The sequence below is a fragment of the Protopterus annectens genome, chromosome 1.part2 (genome assembly GCF_019279795.1).
Source record: "Protopterus annectens isolate FY-2018-M chromosome 1.part2, PAN1.0, whole genome shotgun sequence".
NCBI lineage: Eukaryota > Metazoa > Chordata > Ceratodontiformes > Protopteridae > Protopterus > Protopterus annectens.
The window spans coordinates 177982442-178006555 of record NC_056727.1 but is presented as its reverse complement, the minus strand read 5'-3'; the positions used below and the strand labels follow the sequence as shown (position 1 = coordinate 178006555).

Here is a 24114-nt window from a genome sequence, read left to right as displayed (position 1 = left end):
GGCCAGCTGAGGGCTACCTGCAGGCAGATAACCCAAATGTAATGACTGCAACAGTGAAACACGAAGAACATCCCCTTTTTGAATGGAGACCTGGGGATAATAGTTTCAAACACATTAAAAAAGTACTCATTTTCCAGACACAGATGTAAACATACACAACATATTAGAAATTGTTACTAAAGAGATTGCAATTCCTTAATAAAATTCCTAATTTACAGCAAAAATGTAAACTACTGTGGAAGAGGCAAGAAAGCATTTCACTTTGTTGCTTAAAAGCAATTGTTTAATCACTGTTTGTCATTCCTACTGTATTAATAGGGCTGGTCCTTGGAAAGGTATTGGTACACTTTATACGAAGCTTTATTTGTAAAGTTATTTAATTTACAAATATGTTTAAGTTGAAGATTTTGGTATTGTTGTACATTTCTAGTTATGGTAGCACACTGATGAGGTGTTTTGTATACTGTGTGGGGTAATATTCTAAGGATACTGCTCTATGTCCTTTGTGGTCATCTACTGATGCTTTCCAGTAAGAGTGTAGACTCTTCTCTCTCTATTTATATCCACTTTAACTGCGATACCACAGGTGTAGTTTATATTGCTCTCTCTGCTAAAGGTGTCCGGGGTTCTACATAGGCAAAACTGGGTATATGAACACCTATACGACATCAAGAGAAATAAAGAAACTAGTGCACTTTCGAAACATGTGCAAGAGTTCCTCAGACACCAGTCTAAGTTCAGTATACTTGAAAAAATTACTCCAGGGGTGGGGGTGGGGGGGTTTGGCCTCTATTACCAGAAAAGAGGGAGGTGTTCTGGCAACTCATTTTTAGTTTACCATGTTTGAATGATCAAACTTCAACTGCCTGCTTACTGAAATTAAAAGCATTGTGTAGATAAAGTTTGTCCACATCTATTTATACATGCACATATATATTTTTCATTTATATTTTATGTTTTTAGATGAGATCACTATGTATGAGTGCAGATTGATTTATAATGCTGTTACAATATGCTTTTAGATAATGTATTTGTTAATAAGGTTGTGTTTTAAAGAACTTGTCCCTTTAAATTTAAGCTTTTAGAAGGGCTCAGATATTATGTGACAGTATATTGTGTGTTTAAAATTTGTATATAAAGCTTTGGTTAAGAAAAATTGTTTTAGCTGATGAAATTTTACAATATTAGAATGAAAGCGCCAATTCAGTTTCTTTTTGGAATAAAGTTGTGTTTGGATTTATCCTGCTATCGTCATGCTGGTTTACGAAAGAGCTCTGTTTGCATCTCTCCTGCTGCCTTTGTGTTGGTTTTGTAGTCAGTTTGTCTTTGTTTAGGATTTCTGCTTTACATTTCTTTGAAATATCGGAAGAAACCAAAATCACCAAGAGAAAACCAAACGTGAACAAAAGTATGACATGCAGACTCCGCATAAAAAGCACCCCAGCAGAAAATTGAACAAGAAAACACCTGCTGTGAGGCAACAATTTTACCAGCTGTGCCACACCTTTATGCCCAGTCACTTCAATTACTTCACAGCTTTGCAATCCCTCTTCTTATAACAGTGTAACAGTTGTTAATCTTAATGAATGGCTAGTACATATCATTGAGAGTTCCTTCTGGCTTACTCCTTTCTTCACAGGTTCTTTGTTGCATCACACAGAAAATTAGCTGTAAATATTTTGTGGAGCACATTTGGGGTGACAGCAAAGGACTCTGCTACATGATGTAGCAGGTTAAAAAATTCATGGTAGGCTTTGAAAAATTAATCCTTTGTACAGTTCTTCACTTTCTTCGTGCAGAATATGATGTTTTGTGGCTCCATTAAAGTTAAGAGTACAGTACTCTTGCTATTATTCATCCTTTAGAAACAAACCCAGGTATTCAGACAGAATCGCAGTGCTTGCAGAAAGGACTGTGGTAAAAAGGCTCTGTATGAATGGTAGTGCAAAAGCTGTTAGTCTAGTGACTAAACAAGTTTATAAGTGGAAAAATTACAATCCATCCCAGACAGTCTCTCTTTGTCGTCACATTATTTTTGGCTTTGTCTAAACTTCTTGTGCTACAAGATTGAGAAGTACTCTTTTAAGTGCCCTGTCCCTCTCCTTCATAACTCATGAACTACTGTAGGCCCTACATAATGCCCGAGGTAGTCATATTAAAAAAAAATCCTTGTTATGCTAACTTAGGAATCAATATAGTGAGTTAATGCTGCCATTTTCTGTTTCAGGGGTGCATGATTCAAAAGCCAGTGTCCTTTTCTTTTGTACACTATTTTTTTTACAATTATATATATTATCCCATATTATCCTTGGTGTTTAGTGGTGGTGCAGAGGACTAATATATTCTGTAAGTGGTGGGTGGATGCTGGGTTTAAATAACTGCTTTAAAGGCACTAAAAAGGGTTCAGAGTCTCCCTGGAGACTCGTGTTCCCTCCAACCCAAATCATTTTTTTTAAACAAGTGCCTTTAAAGGGATTTATGTTATTTGATCAAAGGTTAATTTGACTGAATCCCAAAACACTGATGACTGATTACTGCAAACTTATTTAAATAAAAACTCATTTGGCTGAAACACAACTGAGAGAAAACATTCTATACAATATAACAGTTTTATTTTGCGGGGCCCCCTCAGCACCCCCTCCCTTTACATAGCTGTGAAGAAAAGAAAAATATACCATACAGATACTGCCAATGCATAAGTACTCAGCTAGACTTACTTCCCTAATAACCCCTATAATCAGAAACGACACTTTCACATTATGTCTACAGACTTTTACACATTTCTATCAACTGAGATTCAGTCAAATGCGTTTTCAGTCAGTTGTCTTCAACCATTTGTGAATCAGTTAAATGAGCACTCAATCACATGATAGAAACCCCTTTAGAGCACATCCACATCTTGTAAGAGTGCCATTACATCATGTAGTTTAATATAATCCCTAATGGCTTGTATCCCCATCCCACATACTGTTTAAGTGTCATTAAGACACGATTTTTAAAGAGTTATTCCTGGCGTTTCTTGTTCCCCCTGAACCTAAGTGCCATTAAGGCATGCTTTTAAAGAGTAACCCTGTTTTTGGTCACGTCTATACTGTTTTACTACAGCTATAAATACTTGGATGTATTGGAGGTGGAGTCTCTAAGTACATTTACTTTGCATCCTGGGACTGTTAAGTTTATGTCATTGCAGCTCTTAGGGAATACTGCTGACCTTCATTGCTAGGGACTTCAACAGCGAACAGTTTTCATTCATTTCTTCTGTAATAAGTTATAAGATTTTTTTTGCCAGCCTTGGAATACATTTGGTGCCAATTAGTTGCTTTCTTGGTGTTTTGTTCTACAATAGTCTTCTGTTTCACTGCTATCAGCTTCTGACATGGTCTTACTTCTGCTTTTTTTATCTGCTTTCTAAATTTATAGTTTCTAAGGTAAATGTTTTTATGCCTTGGCTCTTTTTTTCTTCCTTTTTTTTTAAATATTTTTTTTCATTTCTTGTTAAAGATAAGCAGAAAATGACTGCAGTGCCTTTTTTTCCACTGCAAGTCAGACTTGGTGCACAGAGAAAAACGGCTACTAGTGAGATTTTGAAGACTGAGAAGGAATAAGAGTGTGCAACTGACTGTGACGTCTAGGCAGCCTGCACTAGTTTTCTCCTCTCAAGGAACATGCTAGGTTCATAGGTAATTAGAAATCTGACTGGTCAGTATTCTTAGTTTATATGCACACATACACACACTGTATGTATATTTCACACACACACACACACACACACACACACACACACACACACACACACACACTATAGATAAAATTATCACTGAAAAATATTCAGGTGGTTTAATGTTGGGTCTGCATAAGAAACTATGACTTCAAGTCACTAAATAGGGAGAAGATTCTGGTAGCCAACAAGCATTAAGTTGGTTATATTTGTATTTAACAGCATGCAGTCAGTAACAGCTGTTGACTACAGCATATGCCAGCGTTGAAGTGATCAACGCTGGCAGAACTGAAATATATATTTATGGGCAATATCTGAGTCCACCACATTGCCACTATTTATTACATTCTCCCTCAGAGTTGCACAGTGCACTCAAGTGAATCTTCCTTTTTCCAAGGCAGTCAAAACTTGTGAAGTGTCTCCTTTCTTCAAAGTCTAGCCACAGAGTCAGATTACAAAAGCACAGCTGAAGATTAGCTTATTCATTCCAAGTCATTTGGTAGATGGTCAGTGAAGTACAGGTGGTCCTACAACAAATGCGACAGTCTGCAACAGGAGCTGTGTGTTTCCACACACAGCACCACACAGTACATAACACCCCTAACCAACAGTCTATGGTTCACCACACAGGTGGTAAACCACCCAATGTTAGACAATTCATACACTATTAGATCCACATGTTGAAGAGCAGGCTGTCAATGTAAAGCACATGCTAAATACTTAGGTACTGATGGGTTTGACCTGTTGAAATCACAAAGCTGTGACACCGTCACTGAGCAATGTGACTTTATAAAGGTCTGATAAGCTTCAAAGATGTACATCTATGAACTGCAGTGGTAGAACAAATAATGAAACTTCACCACTGCCCCCCCCCCCCCCATACAGCATTTTGAACGTTGTCTGGTATTAGAAGATAACCATGTAAAACTGCAGGCAGAAACTTAGAGTCTAGTGTTCAAAATACCTATTAACAGCAGGTGCCTATTCTTTGCCTGCCATAGCAGAAAGTCATTTTCAGCAGTAAAACTGACACAGTATGCATGATGATGAAACACTTTACCAGTAAAAGAATGTTAACAATAACAGGCAAATGAATGATTAGGCTTCAGCACAAATCTGTTCTTAAAAAAACAAAAAGGTAGTGTGGTTTATACTTGGTGTTCATATGTTAGTTCATTCACAACTGTAACATTTTTTTTGTATCTTTCATTTTAACACCATAGTTCCCTATGGCATCCCTAACTAAGTGACTGTTCAATTGGTAAGGGCAGTGCAAGAGTCTGGTATACCCCACAATGAAGATATTAAGCTGTTGTCACTTGTTACTCATATTTTCATACAAAGAGAACTACATTTTATTGAGGGTCATGGTATCAAATGTCATGGCGAGAAGACAGAAAAATACATGGTCATTTTGTGAAACTTTAGAGAAAAATATAATTCTGGGTTTGTCTGCAGTGTAGTACACCACAGCATCAATGTAAACAATGTGAATGCATGGACTATTATCACTGTAAAAAAGTCATTTTACTGGTAACGTCTGTACCCTTTAAATAGCATTTTCTTTTCACAAGATATTTACATTTGCTTCTCTTATGCTTTTTGACTTTATTTTTCAGAAAATGTACTGCAGTGTAGTTGTGTTTAGTTTACTAATGTGCAACATTCCACAGCTCAGCAGTGTTAATTATTTAACAAACCAGTGCCAGCAGAGAGGAGCCTTTACTGTACTGCTCAAAGAAAGATCCCAGTAGAATCCTGCCCACTGCAGGCTACTGTTCTGCACTGATGCAGCGGTTATCATTGTCACCTCACAGCAAGAGGTTCTCCCATTCGATTCTTGGCTGGAGCGCCTTCTGTGTGGAGTCTGCATGTCCTCCCCACGGTCGACTGATGTTAAAAGACATGCAGGTAGGTGCGATCGTGAATGGGCGTGCCTTCTTTGAAGGTTGGGCATCGGGCTGGCAACTCGGCACCATAAAATCCACTGCCAATCATGAGTGGACCAGAGTTCCGCTGTGGCGACCCCTAACCGGGAAAAACCGAAAGACTTTATAACCTCAACAAACACAATGTCCATTACCTTCTTTAGTGTTTGTCATGTCTCTAACTTGCCACTGAATCTCAGTTGTGGCTGAAACAGGTCCCTGGATCAGCCAACCTACTTAGTTAGCAGAGATAAAAATTAATGCTACACTTAACCAATGAGAAAGTGCCTTGATATACTTGCACAATGACACATCCCTATAATGTAAGGAGACAAGCCATGTAATCTACAAAGACTTCAAAAACAGCTGAAGATAAGTTTTAAACTGCAAATTTGAAAGTAGAGGGTTAGGTACTTAACTTATAATTTGTTGAGGTGACAAGGCTCCCTGAACATACAATTTTACCACTTCAGAGTTTTGGTCCTTCTGCCATGAATTTTGGTTCTTTTTGTAATTTTCTGTTTACCCAACAATACGAAAATCAGACTTGGGGTGAGATTCCTAAGTTGCAGCTTTCTGCTACCGAGATAGTACAGTTGTTTACACTTACCATACATGTAGATGTTCGAGTGTATTCACTGTTGCAGTCCTAACCAATGGGTTATCCGGCTCCCGGTAGCCTTCGATCTGCCAGAATACCAAAGTTAAGTAAATATGACGTCGGCTGTCATCAGTTGTAAAGGATGTCAGTACGTCAGATACAAAAGGAGGCAGCCGACGTCACTTCCTCAGTCTTTCTTGCCATAACAGTCAGGAGCTCCCAAGAAAACAAGGCTTAGACCAAAAATAAAAGTATCTTTGGTAAATAAACCAGATTAAGCCCGCACCTTAGGAAAGGAGAACAGGAGAAGATCAAAAAAGGGGGAAGGAGGGAGGGAAACCAGGACTGCAACAGTGAATACACTTGAACATCTACATTTATGGTATGTGTACACAACAGTACTATGTTCATCGTATTCCACTGTTGCAGTCCTAACCAATGGGTTAATTACCAAAGCCTAGAGAAAAGGGAGGAGGCACCAACTGAATCAAGGATTGGAGAGAATACCCTGCAGAACAGCAGTGGCAAACCCTACCCTGGCTCTAGAAAACAAAGGCAAATTATAATGCTTTGTGAAAGTGTATACTGAAGACCATGTGGCAGTCTCTAAAATGTCTTTAGTAGGGACACCCCTTAAAAAGGCTGCAGAAGTGGAGGCTGCTCTTGTGGAGTGGGTCCTCACCCCTTGAGGAGGAACCTTGCCATGAAAGGAATAATAGAAAGTAATAAAGTGCGCAATCCATTTAGAAATGGTTTGCTTAGAAATAGCTTTGCCCTGGGCTCCAGGAGCAAAACTGACCAACAGCTGAGCTAATTTCTAAAGGTCTTTAGTCCTGTCCAGGTAAAACCTAAGATGTCTGTGCACATCAAGAGAATGCAGGATCCTTTCACCTCTATTTTGAGGATTAGGAAAGAAAGTAGGAAGGTGTATGGACTGAATAACAGTCAAGCTTGAAATCACCTTAGGCATAAAAGAGGGATTGGTTCTCAGAGAGACATGATCTGCACGGAAGATGAGAAAAGGCTCCACAGCCATCAAAGCTTGCAGCTCCAAAACTCTCCTTGTTGAAATTATAGCCAAGAGGAAGGCTGTTTTCCAAGAGGGAAACATTAAATCTGCAGTGGCAGCCGGCTCAAAAGGGGGAAGAGTGAGCTTCTCTAAAACAAAATTAAGGTCCCAGACTGGAGTAGGTGCTCTTCTGGGAGGTCTTAAGTTGCAAGCACCTCTGAGAAACATTTTCATCAGGGGATGAGAGAAAATGGGTTGTTCAAAAGAACAGTGAGCAAAAATAGCTGAAGCATGGATCTTGATAGAGGAAAAAGAAAGGCCACTTTGACGCAAATCAGCCAAGTATTCCAGGATCGGAGGAAGAGTAGGCTGAGAAGATGATTCCCCACTAGCCTGCATCCAATGAGAGAATCTTTCCCATTTGCCAGCGTAGGACTTCCTAGTGCTAGGCCTCCTGGCCTCACGAAGTACGTTAACCACCTGTTGGGAAAGGGAAGAAGAAACAGAATGATTCATACAATGAGCCATACTGCCAAATGGAGAGACTGAAGATGAGGATGCAGACGTTTTCCCCCTTCCTGAACCAAAAGATCTGGTTTCAGAGGAAGACGCCATGGAGGAAATTGGGAGAGACTGCGAAGCAGTGGATACTACTGCTGCCTGAGCTGTCTGGAGCTATGAAAATGGTCCTTGGTCTTTTGTCCCTCATCTTCAAAAATACTCTGGGAAGAAGAGGAAGAGGAGGGAAGCCATAAACTGAAAGTAGCGTCCAAGGGAAGGACAGAGCATCCACTTTCCAGGCCTTGCTGTGATGCTGTCTGGTGCAAAAAAGTGGCAGAAGGTGGTTGTCTGGGGAGGAGAAAAGATCCACCTGAGGGGTGCCCCAACGCTGAATGATGCTGTAAAAGACTGTTCTGTTCAGTTGCCACTCGTGAGGATCCAGGGTATGTCTGCTCAACTGGTCTGACAGAACATTGAGTCTCTCTGGAAGAAATTGAGCTAGGAGATGTAGGCCCAATGATGCCGCTGTGGACCATAGAATCATGCTCTGTCTGCACAGGGGATAAGAATAAGTACCTCCCTGTTTGTTGATGTACCACATGACTGTGGTGTTGTCTGTGTTGACAAGCAGAGTTCCTGGAGAAAGAAGATGCTTGAAAGCCAGTAAGGCCTGGTGAACTGCTATCAATGCCTTCAAATTTACGTGCAAGTGCATCTGCTGGGCATTCCAACATCCCTGTATGCATCTGCCATCCAGGTGAGCTCCCCAGGTGTAGTCTGACGCATCCATGGTCAGAACTTGAAAGGTGGGAGGTGGGCGGAAAGGCATGCCTTTGTTCTGTAGACATGCTGTCGCTCACCATAGAAACTCTGTCTGCAGACAAGGAAGCAGAGGAATTATCATATCCAGGTCCTGTGTGTGTTGACACCAAAGGTTCTTGAGGTACCATTGCAATTTCCTCATATGCAGGCTTGCATATGGAATCATGAGAATACAAGATGCCATGAATCCCAGAGCTTGCAGGTATTTCCTTGCAGGGAGCTGGGACAGGCTTGCCAAGTCCTTGAAGTAAACTGAAAGAGTTGTCTGGTTCTCCTGGGTGAAATATCATCTGGGCGGCTGTGTTCAGACTCGCTCCCAGGAATGTTATCTCCTTGGTCAGTACCATTTTTGATTTTTCCTCGTTGAGAGTGTAACCCAGGGAAGACAGAAGAGTCTTTATAAATTCCAAATCCCATAACAGCTGTTCCTGAGAATTTGCTTGAATTAGACAGTCGTCCAAGTATGGATAAATCTGAATTTTCATCTGCCTGCAAAAAGCAATGACTGGAGCCAGGCACTCTGTGAAAACTCTGGGAGCAGTAGATAAGCCAAAGGGCAGTGCAGAGAATTGATAATGTTGCTTGCCCACTCTGAAGCTAATGTACTGCCTGCAGCTTTCCCTGATAGGGATGTGCAAATAAGCTTCTTTGAGCTCCGAAGTTACCAGCCAGGAGTCCTTATCTAACATTGGTAGCAACTGATGCAGAGTGAGCATTTTGAACTTTGGAATTACCAAGAAGGAGTTCAGAATGGATAGATCTAGGATATATGCCAGGTGCCTTTTTTTTTTGGAACTAAGAAAAGTCTGTAAGAGAAGCCCTGGCCTACCTGCTGAGCAGGAACAGGTTCTATTGCCTCCAGATGTAACAGAGACAAAATTTGCTTTTCTACTTCTGCCCTTTGATTTGGAGGAATGTCCGGGAATCCTTTGGGCACTGGAAAGGTGTGGAAAGAAAACCTGTGTCCTAGCGATACAGTTCTGAATACCCATTTGTCGTCCGTGATGGTGGCCCAGACATTTGCAAAAATGGCCAACCTTCCCCCTAAAGGAAACTCTGGGCAAGCAGGGACAGGCAGAAGTTAGACAAAGTCATTGAGAATGCTTGGACTGAGATGCAGGCTTAGAACTTCCCGTCTTAGAAGTGGAAGCATGCCATTGCTTAGTCCTTTGAGGGGAAGCCCCATGCCCCCTAGAAAATTTGTAACCTCTAGTTCTAAAACGATTCTGTCTGCTGGTATAAGAAAACATCCAACTCTTAGAAGGGTAATTCCTGCTGAAGCGAGGAGGTTGAACTTGCAGAAAGTCTTTAACATCTTGCATAGACTTGGCCTTATCCTCCATCTACTTGAGCACTTCTTCTGCTTTGCTGCCAAAAAGACTCTCCTTGTGTAAAGGTACATCTAACAGTTTAGACTTGATGGGCTCTGGAAGGGGCTGTTCCCTGAGCCAAACATACTTTCTGATAACAGATCCAGTAGCTGCCGTCCTGCAGGAAGCTTCTAGAATGTCAAAGCCACAATGTAATGAATGCTTGTTGACAAGACTGGCAGAGTTCAGCAAACCCTGCATATCTTTACTCTCCGCCAAAAGAGGCACACTTGCAATCTTTGACTTAATAGTCTCCAAGGTGTGCTGCTGATACTTGTGCATATGAAAAAGGCAACTGGTAGACCTAATAGCAAGAGTGGCAGAGGTATAAACCTTTCTTCCCCACCTACCTAGATTCTTTATCGGAAGGAACAGGATTTTTGGTAACAGTGGCCTTGACCCCTTTAAGCCCTTGAGAAATAACCTCCGGATCAGCCAACAGATTCCTAAAAAGAAACAAATGAGAATCAGGAACTATAGTACCTGTCAAGTTTCCTGGGAGCAGGAGGAACAGAATTTGGAGTCAAGGAATTTTCCAGGAAAACATCATCAACCACTTCCAACACAGGAGTAATAACCAGAGGCTTCTGCTGAGGCAAATCCAAAAACTCCCTGATCCTTTTCTTAGATTGGAGGTAATCTTGACTTTCCCATTTAAAATGCTCCCTAAATGTATTTAAAGTATCAGCAAAAGAAAAATCTTCTGGAGGAGAAGAAGAAGGAATGGATTCCTCTGCATCAGAATCCTTAAAAGGAGAAAAAACCTGAGAAACATCTTCTTCATCAGCAGAAATGCTAGAAGTATCAGAACCTGAATAAGATAAAACTTCTGGAAAGAAATCTCTGCCCCTTTTTGAAGGAGGAGGCTGTGAGCCTCTAATAAGTGTCAAAAGGTCATTAGCCATTTTAACCATTTGCGAATGAGAGGAATAAGAGGAAGCTGGGGCCTGTTTCTTCACAGGCTTGCGACTGGAAGATTTACCTGTAAGTCGGAAGGACTCGGGAGGCTTGGCCACCACTGAAGTAGTGGTGGAGGCCGTCGGTATGTGCCTGCTGTCAGAACGAAGACTGGAGGCCTCGGAAACTGGTGCCTGCTTAGCGACAGGCAGAAGGTTAGAAGACAAAATGGAAGCTGGAGGCATGGAAGACTCTATAAAGGTCTCAACAGAGGCCTGCGGTGGAAAATCCATGGACTGCAGGGGCTGCAAAAGCGCCTCACTGGCTAACGCAGGGCTGACGACCAACTTATTGTCTTCAGTAGATTTGACCCCCTGAAGCCTGTCACGGTCTTTATCCTTATGCTTCTTAGGAATATCCAAAGTCTGAAGACCAACGGACGCCATACCGATGAACTTAGGCCATACTCCAAAATCCTTAGCTAAAAGCTTTGCCCGATGACGACTAGTACATGGATTAAAGGAAGCACAGAGATCACAGTTAGGAACGTCATGGTCAAGGCCTAAACAAATAATAAAATAAGAATGAAAATCTCGATGGAGAATCTGCTTTCCACAGGCAAGACAATTATTAACTTTTTCTGACATTCATTAAGGCAAGAAAAGAGGATCCTCAATGGAGTACTTAGCTGTAGCTGGCTTCAACTTTGTAGTCGGAAATCAAAAAGATAAACGGCCGACTGGCACTCATGCAAAATAGCTTCTGCTTCGGGCTCCACCAGCTGCTTCCTTTTGCATCCAACGTACTGACGTCCTTTACACCAATGACAGCCAACATCATATTTACTTACATTTGGTATTCTGGCCGATCGAGGGCTACCGGGAGCCGGATAACCCATTGGTTAGGACTGCAACAGTGAAACATGATGAACACCCATTGTTCATGCTTAACCCAAAAATGAATTTTGTAAAGCTGGTTCAAAATAAGTCCTCATGAATAACTAAGCAGAGTTAAAGAAGCTACACTAAGTAACATCTGAGTTTAGTGTTGCCCTCCAGGGCATGGCATGTTGTTGTCCCAAGCAAACTGGCATTGAAGTGATGTCAAACTAGGGCACAGCATATGACCAGGTAAGAGGGCTTTGTAATATTAAAATAGAGACAGAGAAGCAGGTATAGCATAGAGCTGCAAGTACACACATTTTCAGTTCAGTGTGTGTAAATTTTGTCAACAATGCCAAGTAATAAATGCAGCTCACTGATGTTGATTAGGGCAGTGTTCCTTTGTGAATCATGAGTTAGAATGTTAAACCCAAGCCACTTTCACTAGATCAGAAGCTGCTATCTTTCTGAATCACTGCCACCATTATTTTATTTATTTATTTTATTTAACATTTGTTGACCGGGAAAGTCCAACTAGGCTCCAGAGAGCATATTTTCAGTGGAGACCCGGGGAGAAATGCTCCAGATGCATGTCTTTAGAATGTGGAAGGAAACTGGAGTACCCAGAGTAAACCCACGCGAACGCAGGGAGAACATGCAAACACCGCACAGAAGGCACCCCAGCTGAGAATTGAACCAGAGAACCTCTTGCTGTGAGGCAACAACGTTAACCGCTGCACCACTGCACCGTTGCTTAGCTGCAACTCCTCCTCTGCAGCTAATAAGAGTTTTTAAATCCCACATTGGTTCTCTGACCCCCTCTAGTTCATATACTCACATGAGGCAATCCTTTGGTGAAGTCATTGTTTTCTGACTTCAAAACCAACTAAACAGAATGCCACAGATAATGAAATATTTCAACATCAAAATATTTCAATAGATGGACTCCAAAGGACAATGGCATTTTTGTAGAAAGATTTACCTGCTAATAAAGACAAGGAATAACAAAACAGAATACATAAACTACAAATGTTAAGTGTTTCTATCTAAAATACTTTGGTTTTCATTTTCTAAAACGTAATAAGCATGTATTTAAAATCCTTTAAGTCTCTTTAGGACATTTAGTAACATATTTAGCAAAATATAGTAAAAAGAAAAATACTCACTTGTATGTTTTGGTATGATCCAACCAAAATCCGCAGATGACTGAGCCCACCATCCCTGCCACAACCAGTGTGAGGCCAATTCTTCCAGCATTTACTTCTTCACCCTTTCAGACATAAATTACACAAGAACTACTTTAGTGCCATCACATTTAAAATCAATTGAGAACTTCAGAAATCATCCAAGTGTCTGTACATCCAATCTTTTGGTCATACTTGAAAACAAGTTAGTCATGTGAGTTTTCTGGCTTTACAATCTCCCTCTCACTGCTCAAGAAGCCAACATCACTATGCATTCAATGCAACTGTTAGTTTTTCATCTTCAAATAGTGTGACAAGGCAAAGACCATTTCCAAGACCTATATCTATGAAACAATGGAAAAAGAACCCAAAGGAGTAAAAATGGAGAAACAATAAAAAGAATTAAGGACTGCAGGAAAATTTGTCATTCACAATGGGCAACAGTAACACAACCTGGAAAGGAAGCCATCTGATTTTTCACAATCTATCTATCAATAGCTGGAACAGTTGACATGATGCAAGTAAACAGCTTGGAAATAAGGCATAAAGGGAGATAGGAGTTAAGCCTCCACAATACGCTATATTCAGAGGCATTACTTAGGAGGTCCTTACAATCTCAGTGTCAAAAAAGCACAGATCTTTAAAGTTAACTTTCATACAATTTATTGCCATTTTAAGAGTTGTTTTATATGCATCCAGTATTAAATTTCTATGTAGTCTTTAACTTTACTGATTCAAGTATTTGAAAGTATAAATATATTCCAGTTTTTCAAGTACAAAGGACCATCTCATGACATTGGAGCAAGAACATGCCCTCCACTACCTCCTTGCTACTTTGCTGAACAGTAAAAGAACCACATTCTTCAAAATGACAAAAATATCTGGTTTTAAAGATATCTACATATAGGAGGTCATGACCAGTGTGGTACTCTAAATCCAGAGCTCCAAAAAGGACTACAGATCCAGCTCACTGCATCCACCAGCTCATTCACATCTCTGGAGATGCAAACTGCCAAAAGAAGGATGGCCCTGAATATGGCTCAGTGCCAGACCAGCATAACTTTGTACAAGGGGTACAAACAAAACTCTAACTTGCGAGTGCTAAACTATAACAACCATGAGGAAAAAAGTCTATCAGTCACTCCAAAAAGTAAAATGAAAAAGACAATTACTAACTCATATAAAAGGCCTTCCGTTGTTTAGATGGCAAATGATGAGCTAGCTGTCTGACCAGAAGAAGAAAGGCCTTGGAAGCAACTGCTTTTCCAAAACCATCAAGTTCAGCAATATTGCTCTGAGCTCCAGTTTAATCTGCAGATCCTTTGCCAGACAGCTCAACATTCCCTTCATTATGTGGAAACCCGGCTTCAAGATATACAATGGGTTCATTTGTAGAAAGTGAGACCTACAAAAAGACTGGTGCGGACTGTCAACTACTCTAGGTCACACTAACAATGAACTGATGCTAGCAGCAGGGTCCATAAACAAACAGTGGCTCTAAAGCCACTGACAGCTCACAGTCCACTGAAACACCCACATTTTCAGGTGTGCAAATGAAATCAAGCAATCAAGGTTAGAAGGCACAACAGTCTAAAGCCTGGAAATGTTACTACTACCTCACACAGGCAGCCAAAGCCATGACCTCCTGGGCTTCCTCAAATACAGGAATGGCCAATATTGCACAGTCCAGCTCTGCCACAGTAAAGGTCCTTCTCAAGGCAGGATCAAAGAGAACATATTCTAACTTGCTGAAAAACATTCAGGCTGCATCTATAAAAACACTGAAGAGAGGACTGCAGCCATAAAGTCCCAGACGGAGACCACCAGGAGTCCATTTTCCCGTTATGGGAACACCTAGACACCTTTCTCCTGCAAAACTCTGGCCACCTCAGTTAATACCTTAGTAAAAACGTTGGATGTTGAGGAAAGTCCAAATGTCTACACTTTATCCTGTGACTCATGCATACCCTCAGAAAAAGAGAAGTCACCTACATGGACCTCAGATACTGATGGGACAAAAAGCATTCATCATATGCAGGGTATGTTATCCAGTCTGTTTGAAAAGAATGCAAAGCATTTTAAAAGCTGGCTTAGAAGTAACATAATTGTTCAATCATTTAATGTAATTGTGTGAAATTAATTGAATAATTAAAGAGATGAACAGTATATATAGGGACATACTTGCAATGTAAAAATGTTCCAAAAGAAGGCAAGAAGCTGAGGTACCAGAAAGTGTAACTATTAAAGAACTTTTTTGTCATGTCAGTGGTGTTCCAGTCTCTGTTCCTGTTCGTAGATGTGGTATATTATTGAGATCACCTGTTGGGGAAGAGACAATTCACTGTAGGTTAATCACCTGAGCTGAACATACTGAATATTCTGACCAAGTCATTCAGGTTAAAAATCGGGCTGAAATCAAGCACCCCCTTCGGTGCTAGGAACAGAATGTAGTAAAACCTTTATCAATCCAAAAACACTGAAAGAGCCTCTAAGAACCCTTTAAGTGGTAGACTCTGGGCTTATTCCATGGACTCCCCTAATATGGGCTGATCTGTCAGTGGAGCTGTGTTTGGCAAGGCCTCCTTGTGAACTCCACTTTGGCCAAAAGTGATCATATGTAAAATGCATCAATTCCTTGTATGGTTCTCTAAAATGGGTCTCACTCAAAAACCTCTCCGCAGGCAGTCCCTGACCAGAGACAGGTCAGAGAAGGGGGGGGGGGTCCAAAAGAGTCATACTCCTCAGTAACTTTGCCTATACTATACAGGACAACATGGTTTTACACTTGAGAGTCTTCCTTAGATACCAAGGAAGCAACTTCCTCCTTAAGGGTTGATTAGATCTAGCAAAGAAAGGGATAGAAGTGACAGGACTGGTTCTCAGAGGTGAGGACCTGCTTCCTCCTGAAGAGGTCATTGGCCAGGCCATGAACAGGCTGCCTCGGGAAAAAAAATCTTTCAAAACTTGGGTAGCCTTAATCTTGCCCCTGTGCTCCTCTCTGAGAGAGGACAAATCCATCCTTTGCATGCCATAAGCACAACCCTGCTACCATAGCCAAAGTGTCAGCACTGTCAAACTTATAATGGGACACATGATATCTTACAGTGGTGGTTATGGACAGCATCTTGTGAAGTTCCACCCTCAGCTCAAACTCATGGAGTTTCTTGCACCTTCTCATCAGGCAGGGCTGGAACTGGGAAACGTAAGACAAACAGTTGAGGGCCCTAAGGTGCAACAGGGAAGGGGAGTTAACCTTCTTGCCACACTAATCAAAGTTCCGGATTCCTTGTCTACTTGTAAAGTATCAATATGATCTACTTTCTGGGATCTGGGCTGAACTAGACAGATCACACAGGAAATCAGCAATGAGAGGCTTGATGACATGGCCTACCTACTTGGAGTTGCAAATGACATTAGTATGCTGAAGAGGCAAAATCAGGATGCCTACAAGAAGCACTAATGGTATTCAAAATCACCAGCTTCAAGGTAAGAATGACCCAGAGCTCCTCTGTCTTCTTTATTGGGAATTGTACCAAGCATTTCTAGGAGGAAATATGAAGGCCAAAATGCCAGTCTAAGTGGTTTATCATCAGTCTGAGGGTATCTACAAATAAAGCTTTATCTGGCAGAGATGCAGAGTGAGGGATGGATTTGTTGTCCCTTTTTATTTCAAAAGCAAGGCCCTTGAGATTATTGAAATCCTCACAGCACGCTAAGGGTTAGAGAGACATGACCCTCCCTACTGACTGACATACGCTCATTCAGAGATGTGTGGGACAGACTGGGATCAGGTGATCAGGAATTGGCAGTGCACCAAATCACAGGGTGAGGGAAGGCCTATGCTGAAACTGGGATGGGCTTTAGACCAAAGTTCCTAATAGCATGCACTGAAACTCCCACCAGGCATGCATATGTTTGGCTCCAGGCACTAAAACATAAGTTCCCAAGTGGGTGAACTTGCTGGACCTCCCAGACTGGGGCCTGCTTGCCTGAACAGACCCAAAATAAGAGTGCTTAATTGCAAGTACTCCAGATCAAGGACTGTGACGCAAAAGACCAATCTTTGGGATCAGGATGGCCCCCAAAAGAATCCACCCAATCATCTCAAGACAGAGTGATGCAACAACTTCAGGATGCAGCCACTCCCACAGTGAGAGGAGATGGGACTCTCTCCCTTAATCCCAATGTCCCTGACTCATACAGAGCAGCAGTTTGGACTTCAGGCCTGATTAACAGTGGGTCATTTCATCAGTTGAAAGGTTCATGGGTCATTTATACAATGGATTCACCTCAAGGGTGTTCAGTTTTATGTCTGGATCTCCACAATGGACCCTCTGACAGTCTCCATATGAAAATATTGACCATCACACTTTGTGAAACAGTTTAATAACTTGCTCTGCCTTTTATATTGAGTAGCCTGGTTGAATCACTAGCAACTATTGCCTTTATTAGTGTTATGCTCTTCCGTGAAACAGTACAAACACTTTCACTGCCCCTAATCTGATAGCCATTGGGAAACTTATTATGAAGTTCAGACATGCAGGATTTTACAGACAACAGCAAGGATCAAGATCTGAACTGCGTAAGTGATGAGAAAGAGTGGTCTCTGGGAATAAGCTTGATTATATAGCTGGCACAAGACCATGTGTGTTGAGCTTGCTGAAAAAATGTTGAAATATGATTGATGGCGAAGTAACAACAAAACAATGAGAATCTTCAGTGGCAGATCATGGCATGTCTGTCTGACAGTATAGCACAATGATAGTTAAAAGGAAGGCCATTGTGTAAAAGATATGGCCAAGCAAATTAAGGATATTAGAAAGTGGTACTCAGTACAAAAAGCAGTGAATACAGGTAACTGAAATGGATGCTTATTGAAGGATACTGACATTCGGAATTAGGTACAGTCTGGAATAGTTACTCCCAAAGTGAAAGGCAGTATGAGGCACACTAATGCTCTATATAAAAGACAGCATGTGTTACCGACACTTATAAAGAAGGAGAATGTAATGCAATGACATTCAAAATGAACACAGTGCAGAACACTGCCACTGGAAAGGACAACATGAGAAAAGACCTGTCAGATTAAAGAGGAATATGAGACACTACCAAGCCAAATGAAAGTTAATGTGAGGCATGAACATTAAAGCTGATGGATGGCATACATCACTTAATTCTTCTTAAACCAGGAGCGCCCTTCTCCATTTCTGGGGGTTTACTGCATCCTTTTGTTGGTGGATGGAGCAACTGCTGACTTCAGTTCTAGCATCTTGTCCACATCAACCCCTACTGCCGTTCACCCATTGGATAAATCGCAGTTCTATCTATTTCCTGGTAGAGGCCCTGATCAGGCAAAGCAGCAGAATACTACAATGTCCAAGTCTCTTTTCTTTGTGGGTGGGGCTTTTCCAGGTGTGTAAGGAACTACTTCTTGTTCCAGCAACCAGGACGTAGAGCCACAAAAGCAGTTGTCCTACTTACTGACTGTTTCTGTACTGTCAAGCTGGAAAGAAATACTAAAGCCCAAATTCCCATGCATTCTTGTTATACAGTCAGGAGTGCTGGGATGTGCAATGGGCTTGCGTGAAAAAACACCCCAGCCTCCACAAATTATATCTCTTTGAAACCCTGCTTACCCCCAGACACATGGTCTGACATTTTTCCTGGCCTCCACTGGAGGAAGCAATGCTCTAGAATATGCAGAGAATCTGCCTTCCCCTCCCCCTGAGGAGAGGTGAGCGGTCCATGCTTCTTTACTCCTCTTTTTCCCACGTTGTCTTCAGCAAGAGCCAAAGTCATTTACTGAATATGCGTCACCTGGGCTGCTGTCAGAACTTCATCCCTCTGCACTACTTGAGCACAACGAAAATGCAGAACATTGACAAAGATGGATCAAACAGACACACAGCCCACAAAAGGAGAAAATGTTCTTGACCTGGTCCTCACAAATACAGCACCTATACGCATCATCCCACTTGTATACCCTTCCCCCATCAAGTCTGACCACAAATTGGTAGCCTTCTTTTTCAAAATCTCTAAACCAGCAGATGCAAATACAAAGACTTCAAACATGTAATCTTCCTACAATTCTAAGATGATATTTTTATGTTTAGTTATAACTGTAACCACCAAAATGTTGACACAGCTAATAATTATGCAAGTAAATTCTATTCTCACCTAGAAAACTGTAAAAATCTGCCAGTCCCTAGAAAAAGCTAAACAAAAAGAGAAAAGTAAGGCAAAATCAGCCTGATGATCCACATGCATAAATAAACAATACAATAAAACGAAGAAAGTTCATTACAATATAAAAATTCACAAATCAAGGTCAACATCAAAAGGTTATCCAAGGTACTGAAAATTAAAAGCTTCTTATGAACTTAGGCTGACATCGGAAGCCAAGGATAATTAAAAATTTTTCATTACTTGCATCAGAAGTTACAAAACACAGAACATTGCTCTGAACTTACAAAAAATTGTCCTCTGTGGAACCTGACAGCATACCAGATTGCCTGCTGAATAACACTAAACATGCACTGTTGTCCCTACCATGGACCCCAGGAATTACAGACCCAGCCTGATGAGCCTCATCTACAATGCCATAGAACAGGTCATAACAGACCTGGTAAACTATAATATAAAAAAATGTTACTACTTGAACCGCAGCAGTTAGGATTTGTTTAGGGTGGATCCTGTTTTAACAAATATGGTGATTTTTAAGGGTAAGCCGTGAATAGTGGTCACACTGTCCATACAGCAAACCTTGACCTCTCCAAGGCATCTGTTAAATGCCACATGCAGACATTATCAACAGGCTAAATGCACATTAAATTGATCCATATGTAACTAGATGGACAGCAAATGGGCTGAAGGACAGAACCTACACTGAGGTGGCAGATGCATCCTCAGAGAGCATGAAAGCAAACAGTGGAATACCACAGGGATCCATGCTAAGACTTCTGCTATTTGGCATACACTTCTCTAATCTCCAAATTAAAACCTGGGAACTCTGGTTAACCAAGTTTGGAAATGATTGTAAACTGATGTATGTTATACTTACATCACTTTCTGATATGCAGAAGCTACAAAATGAACTTACACATGTTAATAGATGTGATTCTGTAAATGGGCTAAAACCAAATGCTTAAAAATGCAACATTGCTGCATTTGCATTTAGTATACAAACCCTCCAACCAGCTTAAAAAAAATGCCCCCTCCTCAACCAAGTACAATTCCCCTTTTTGGATGCCTCTTACAACACATATCAAGCTGGAGATGCCATAAATGGTTCTAACAAAAAAAAAAAAAAGATTGTAGGCCTAAATGACCTGGGCAACCAAGAGAGGCCAGATGTCCTGTTCCTGTATCAAGTGTCATAAAGGCTCCTTAGAGGTGATGGGTGCCTCAACTTACAGGCCGTTAGGGATCATTAGTTCCAGATGGCTTATTTCCCCACAATCCAAATAAACCAGTGAACACCAGAACCAGAGATCTAAACCTGCTTCAGCAAATCAACAAATCACAGTGGAAAGAGAGATTTGTCATGCAGTAACTACTCCGTCTCTGGAAGGAACTTCCTCTCCACATCAGGTAATGTGACACACTGTCTTCCTTAAGAAGGAATTCATAAATTCACCTCTGATATGACTGAGGAGGTAAGGTCTAAGGATGAGTACTAGCGAGTCATAAATGGACAGCGAGCCCTGTTGCCTTGTACATTCTGTGATTCTAAATGGAATATCAATATGGGACTCTACCACTAAAGTTTAACAGAAGACTGAAGAACATCGTTGGACTGTCATATGAGACTATACAGAACTGCAGATTTAGGAGAAGGTAGCTACAAAAACCTAATTTTGTTCTTTTATATTATTATATTCTGCAGTTAACCTGATCTTTTTTGTTTCTACTCTGCAGGCTAAAACATTAAGATTTAATTTGGTGTTTTTTTTTCTTATCTTTCCACGTGTACACTGTAGGGGACATGATAATAACTGTTTACAATAATTAAGGACAGGCAAGTAATTTTGCTACATACTTTAAAACAGCAGACAGCAGACTGCTGAACAAGAGAGAGAGTTTAAGGTGCTGACTATAAGAAACTAAAAAAAAAAACACATCCACTAACAAAGCTGCCTTTTCCCTCTACCCCCATTACCTTCTGCAGCCCCCTTAGCCAGTTCAACTTTCAGGTCGGATAAGGAAGGCTTTTTTGCTTGTTTACTAGCATCAAATGCATTTACAACACAAATTTCGAAATGCAAAGGAGTGCTGACCATAAAGCCTAGGCAAAAAACAAACAAAAAAACAAAACGTATATATATATATATATATACACACACACACACACACACACACACACACATACATATATACACACACAGGTTTACTATCAAATACTTGAAATGTACTTTGTTTGTTCATTTCAAGTGACCCACAATGATGAAAACAACAATGTTATTACATCGCCATGTTAAAAATCCTTTCCCTGATGTCTGCAGTCGACATTATTCGACATACCAGAAGATGACAACGGACACCCAGGATATTTCACAAAACGTGCAGTGAGTATTTCACCTCAATAGCACACATTTTTTCTGTTTTGCATGGAGGGCAAGGCCCCCTGCACCCCCCCAAACCCCCTGCAAATTATATATACCAACACAGAGATCGTACTACAGTGAGGAAAAGGGTAAATTCCCTGATCCTCACTGTACTGGGATCTCCATTCATACCTCCATTCAAAATACTGAACTCAGACTACTGAATCACGCTTCACTTTCATTATTGTGAGCTCGTAGTATATAAAAAAATACGTGGAGGCCTAAATATTTGCAAGTTAGAAAAATGTGTAAATGGGAAGGAGCTTAAGGGCACACATCAAGTTTAAACACAACATATAATTTAAAATTAAAAAATAAGTAAAGCAGTAATTAGGAAGCCAAAAAATAATGGTATTACAGTGCAGTGGTAATACAGCACTGATCCTCTAGAAGACATTCTAATAGATTTGCTTCACCCCATCTTTAGGCAACTCTCTGATCAGAGACTGAAGAAATTTTATAACGTTAGAGCAGAGTTAACTAGGATTCATGGGCTGCATCTCTATCAAAGGACCACAAACCCCTTTATCATTACTGCTTCAAAGAATGCCAAACAAGAGGAAAAACTGGAACACAAAGAACTTCTACAGTACAAGACTATTAAAAGAGATATATATTATTTGGCTGTCCACAATTATTATGCTGTCCTGGCACAAACATGTTGCAGGCACCAAGAATATGGAATATCACCTATCTTTAGGTTATACCCAGAGTTAACAAATCTTAGTAATCCACACTACAATTACTCGGATAGATGCCAAACTATGCCCTTAAAAAGGGAGTGACAGGATAGGATGGTGTTTACTTAATATGTACATACACATTAAAACTTAAAAAAAAAACTTAAGTTTTTTTGATCTAATGTAAATAGTCTCTAGGGACATTGAAAAAACACCAAATCCTTAGAATCAGGAGTAAAAAGGTTTCAAATTCCATCAATATGTCCAGTTTATTTTTGTAACTTAAGTATTCTGATACCCTCACACCTTATAGCAGCCTATTCCGAATTATTGGGATGGCCTGAGAGGCTATGATATTTGCAAATAAAAAATTGATGTTCTTATGTTTATGAGTCAGTGGATTTGAATACAGATTTAAATTTAATACAGCTTGAAGTGACTCATCATGAAAGGCCTTGTATGCTAAAATTGCTTTCCCTCTAAACTATCTGTAATGAAATGCAACCAAGTTTAACTTTTTAGATCTATTTTGATTACTAAATTTATCCCTGCTGTAAAGGATTTGAGTTGACATCCTTCATACTGATTCCAGCTTTTGTAACTGACTGCCAATAAGTGTGTGTGTGTGTGTGTGTGTGTGTGTGTGTGTATATATATATAAATATATATATATATATATATATATATATAGATAGATAGATAATGTGTGTGTGTGTGTGTGTGTGTGTACACACACACATATATATATATATATATATATATATATATATATATATGTGTGTGTGTGTGTGTGTGTGTGTGTGTATGTGTGTATATGGGTGCATACACGCACACACACACACAAAATAAAATGTATTGCTATACTCTAAGGTTAGTCTTACACAAGTTGCATAAAGCTGGACTATATTCCACTCATCTCTTAATGAAATGGATTAAAAGTCCTATATTTTGCATTGTCCTGGTTCTAATACTGATAATATGATTTTTCAGATGTTAGCTTGATGGTGATTGAAATGCCAAGGTCTTTATACAGATGAACTTCAAGATTTAAATCATCCAGTATTAAAGCCCCTCTTAAAATCAATTTAGAAAAAAACATCATCTGGCATGTATGAAATGAAGACCATAAATATGTATTCAATAAGTAAAGTCATGTAAAATCCATTTATAGCACTCATGTCATATCTGAAACTTCAACAAATCCAATGTTGTACTGACCCAGCAAGATTTACTTAACAGAGCAGTAAAGAATTAAAAGATTATCTTACCATAACTTGGCATCTGTGTTGTTTATCTTCATTTCTCTTCACGATGGGGGTCTCAGATCTCAGCTTCAGATCTGGCTTGGCAACATTCTTCAGACTTGAATCCAACTCTCAAGCTCCTCCCTCTTAGCCACAATGCACTATACATACACCCAAGCACCTCGGATTGAGTTTGCTGATTCCAACCATTCAACACCCATACAGCAAAAGAATGGCAGATGAGGCTCAGACATGGGACATATGACCCCCATCATGTTTCATAATCCTCTACAAGAAAGAGGCAGTGGGGATGGTTGGGTGGGAAAGTGAGGAGGAATGAAGAGAGACAACACAGATGCCAAGTTATGGTACAACATAACCTTTTAATCTGATGTTGTCTTTTCCTTTCCTCCTCAAGATAGGGTCAGTCCCCCCAGATATATAACTCCTGGGTGGTCCACATGGAAGGATATGCCAGAGCACCACTGAGCCATAGGAAGCCTTGCTTCTAGAAATGATATCCAACTTGTAGTGCAGCACAAAGGTGTGACTGTTGGACCATGTCATTGCTGCACAAATATCATCAACAGAAGGTGAAAGAGGTCACCACATCTCTGGTGGAATGTGCCCTAAGAGGTCGAGGTAATTCTAGGCCCTTTTTCTGAGTACATGTATG

At 40.5% G+C, this 24114-nt stretch overlaps 1 protein-coding gene across 1 annotated transcript in view; it reads right to left on the bottom strand.

Annotated features, from left to right (window-relative positions):
* FLVCR1 (FLVCR heme transporter 1) overlaps positions 1-24114 on the bottom strand; it is a 927801-nt gene that overhangs the window by 543241 nt on the left and 360446 nt on the right. Inside the window, exon 5 of the mRNA XM_044055488.1 lies at positions 12894-12997. Coding sequence (XP_043911423.1) covers positions 12894-12997 — 104 coding nt within the window. The remainder of the gene's footprint in view (positions 1-12893; positions 12998-24114) is intronic.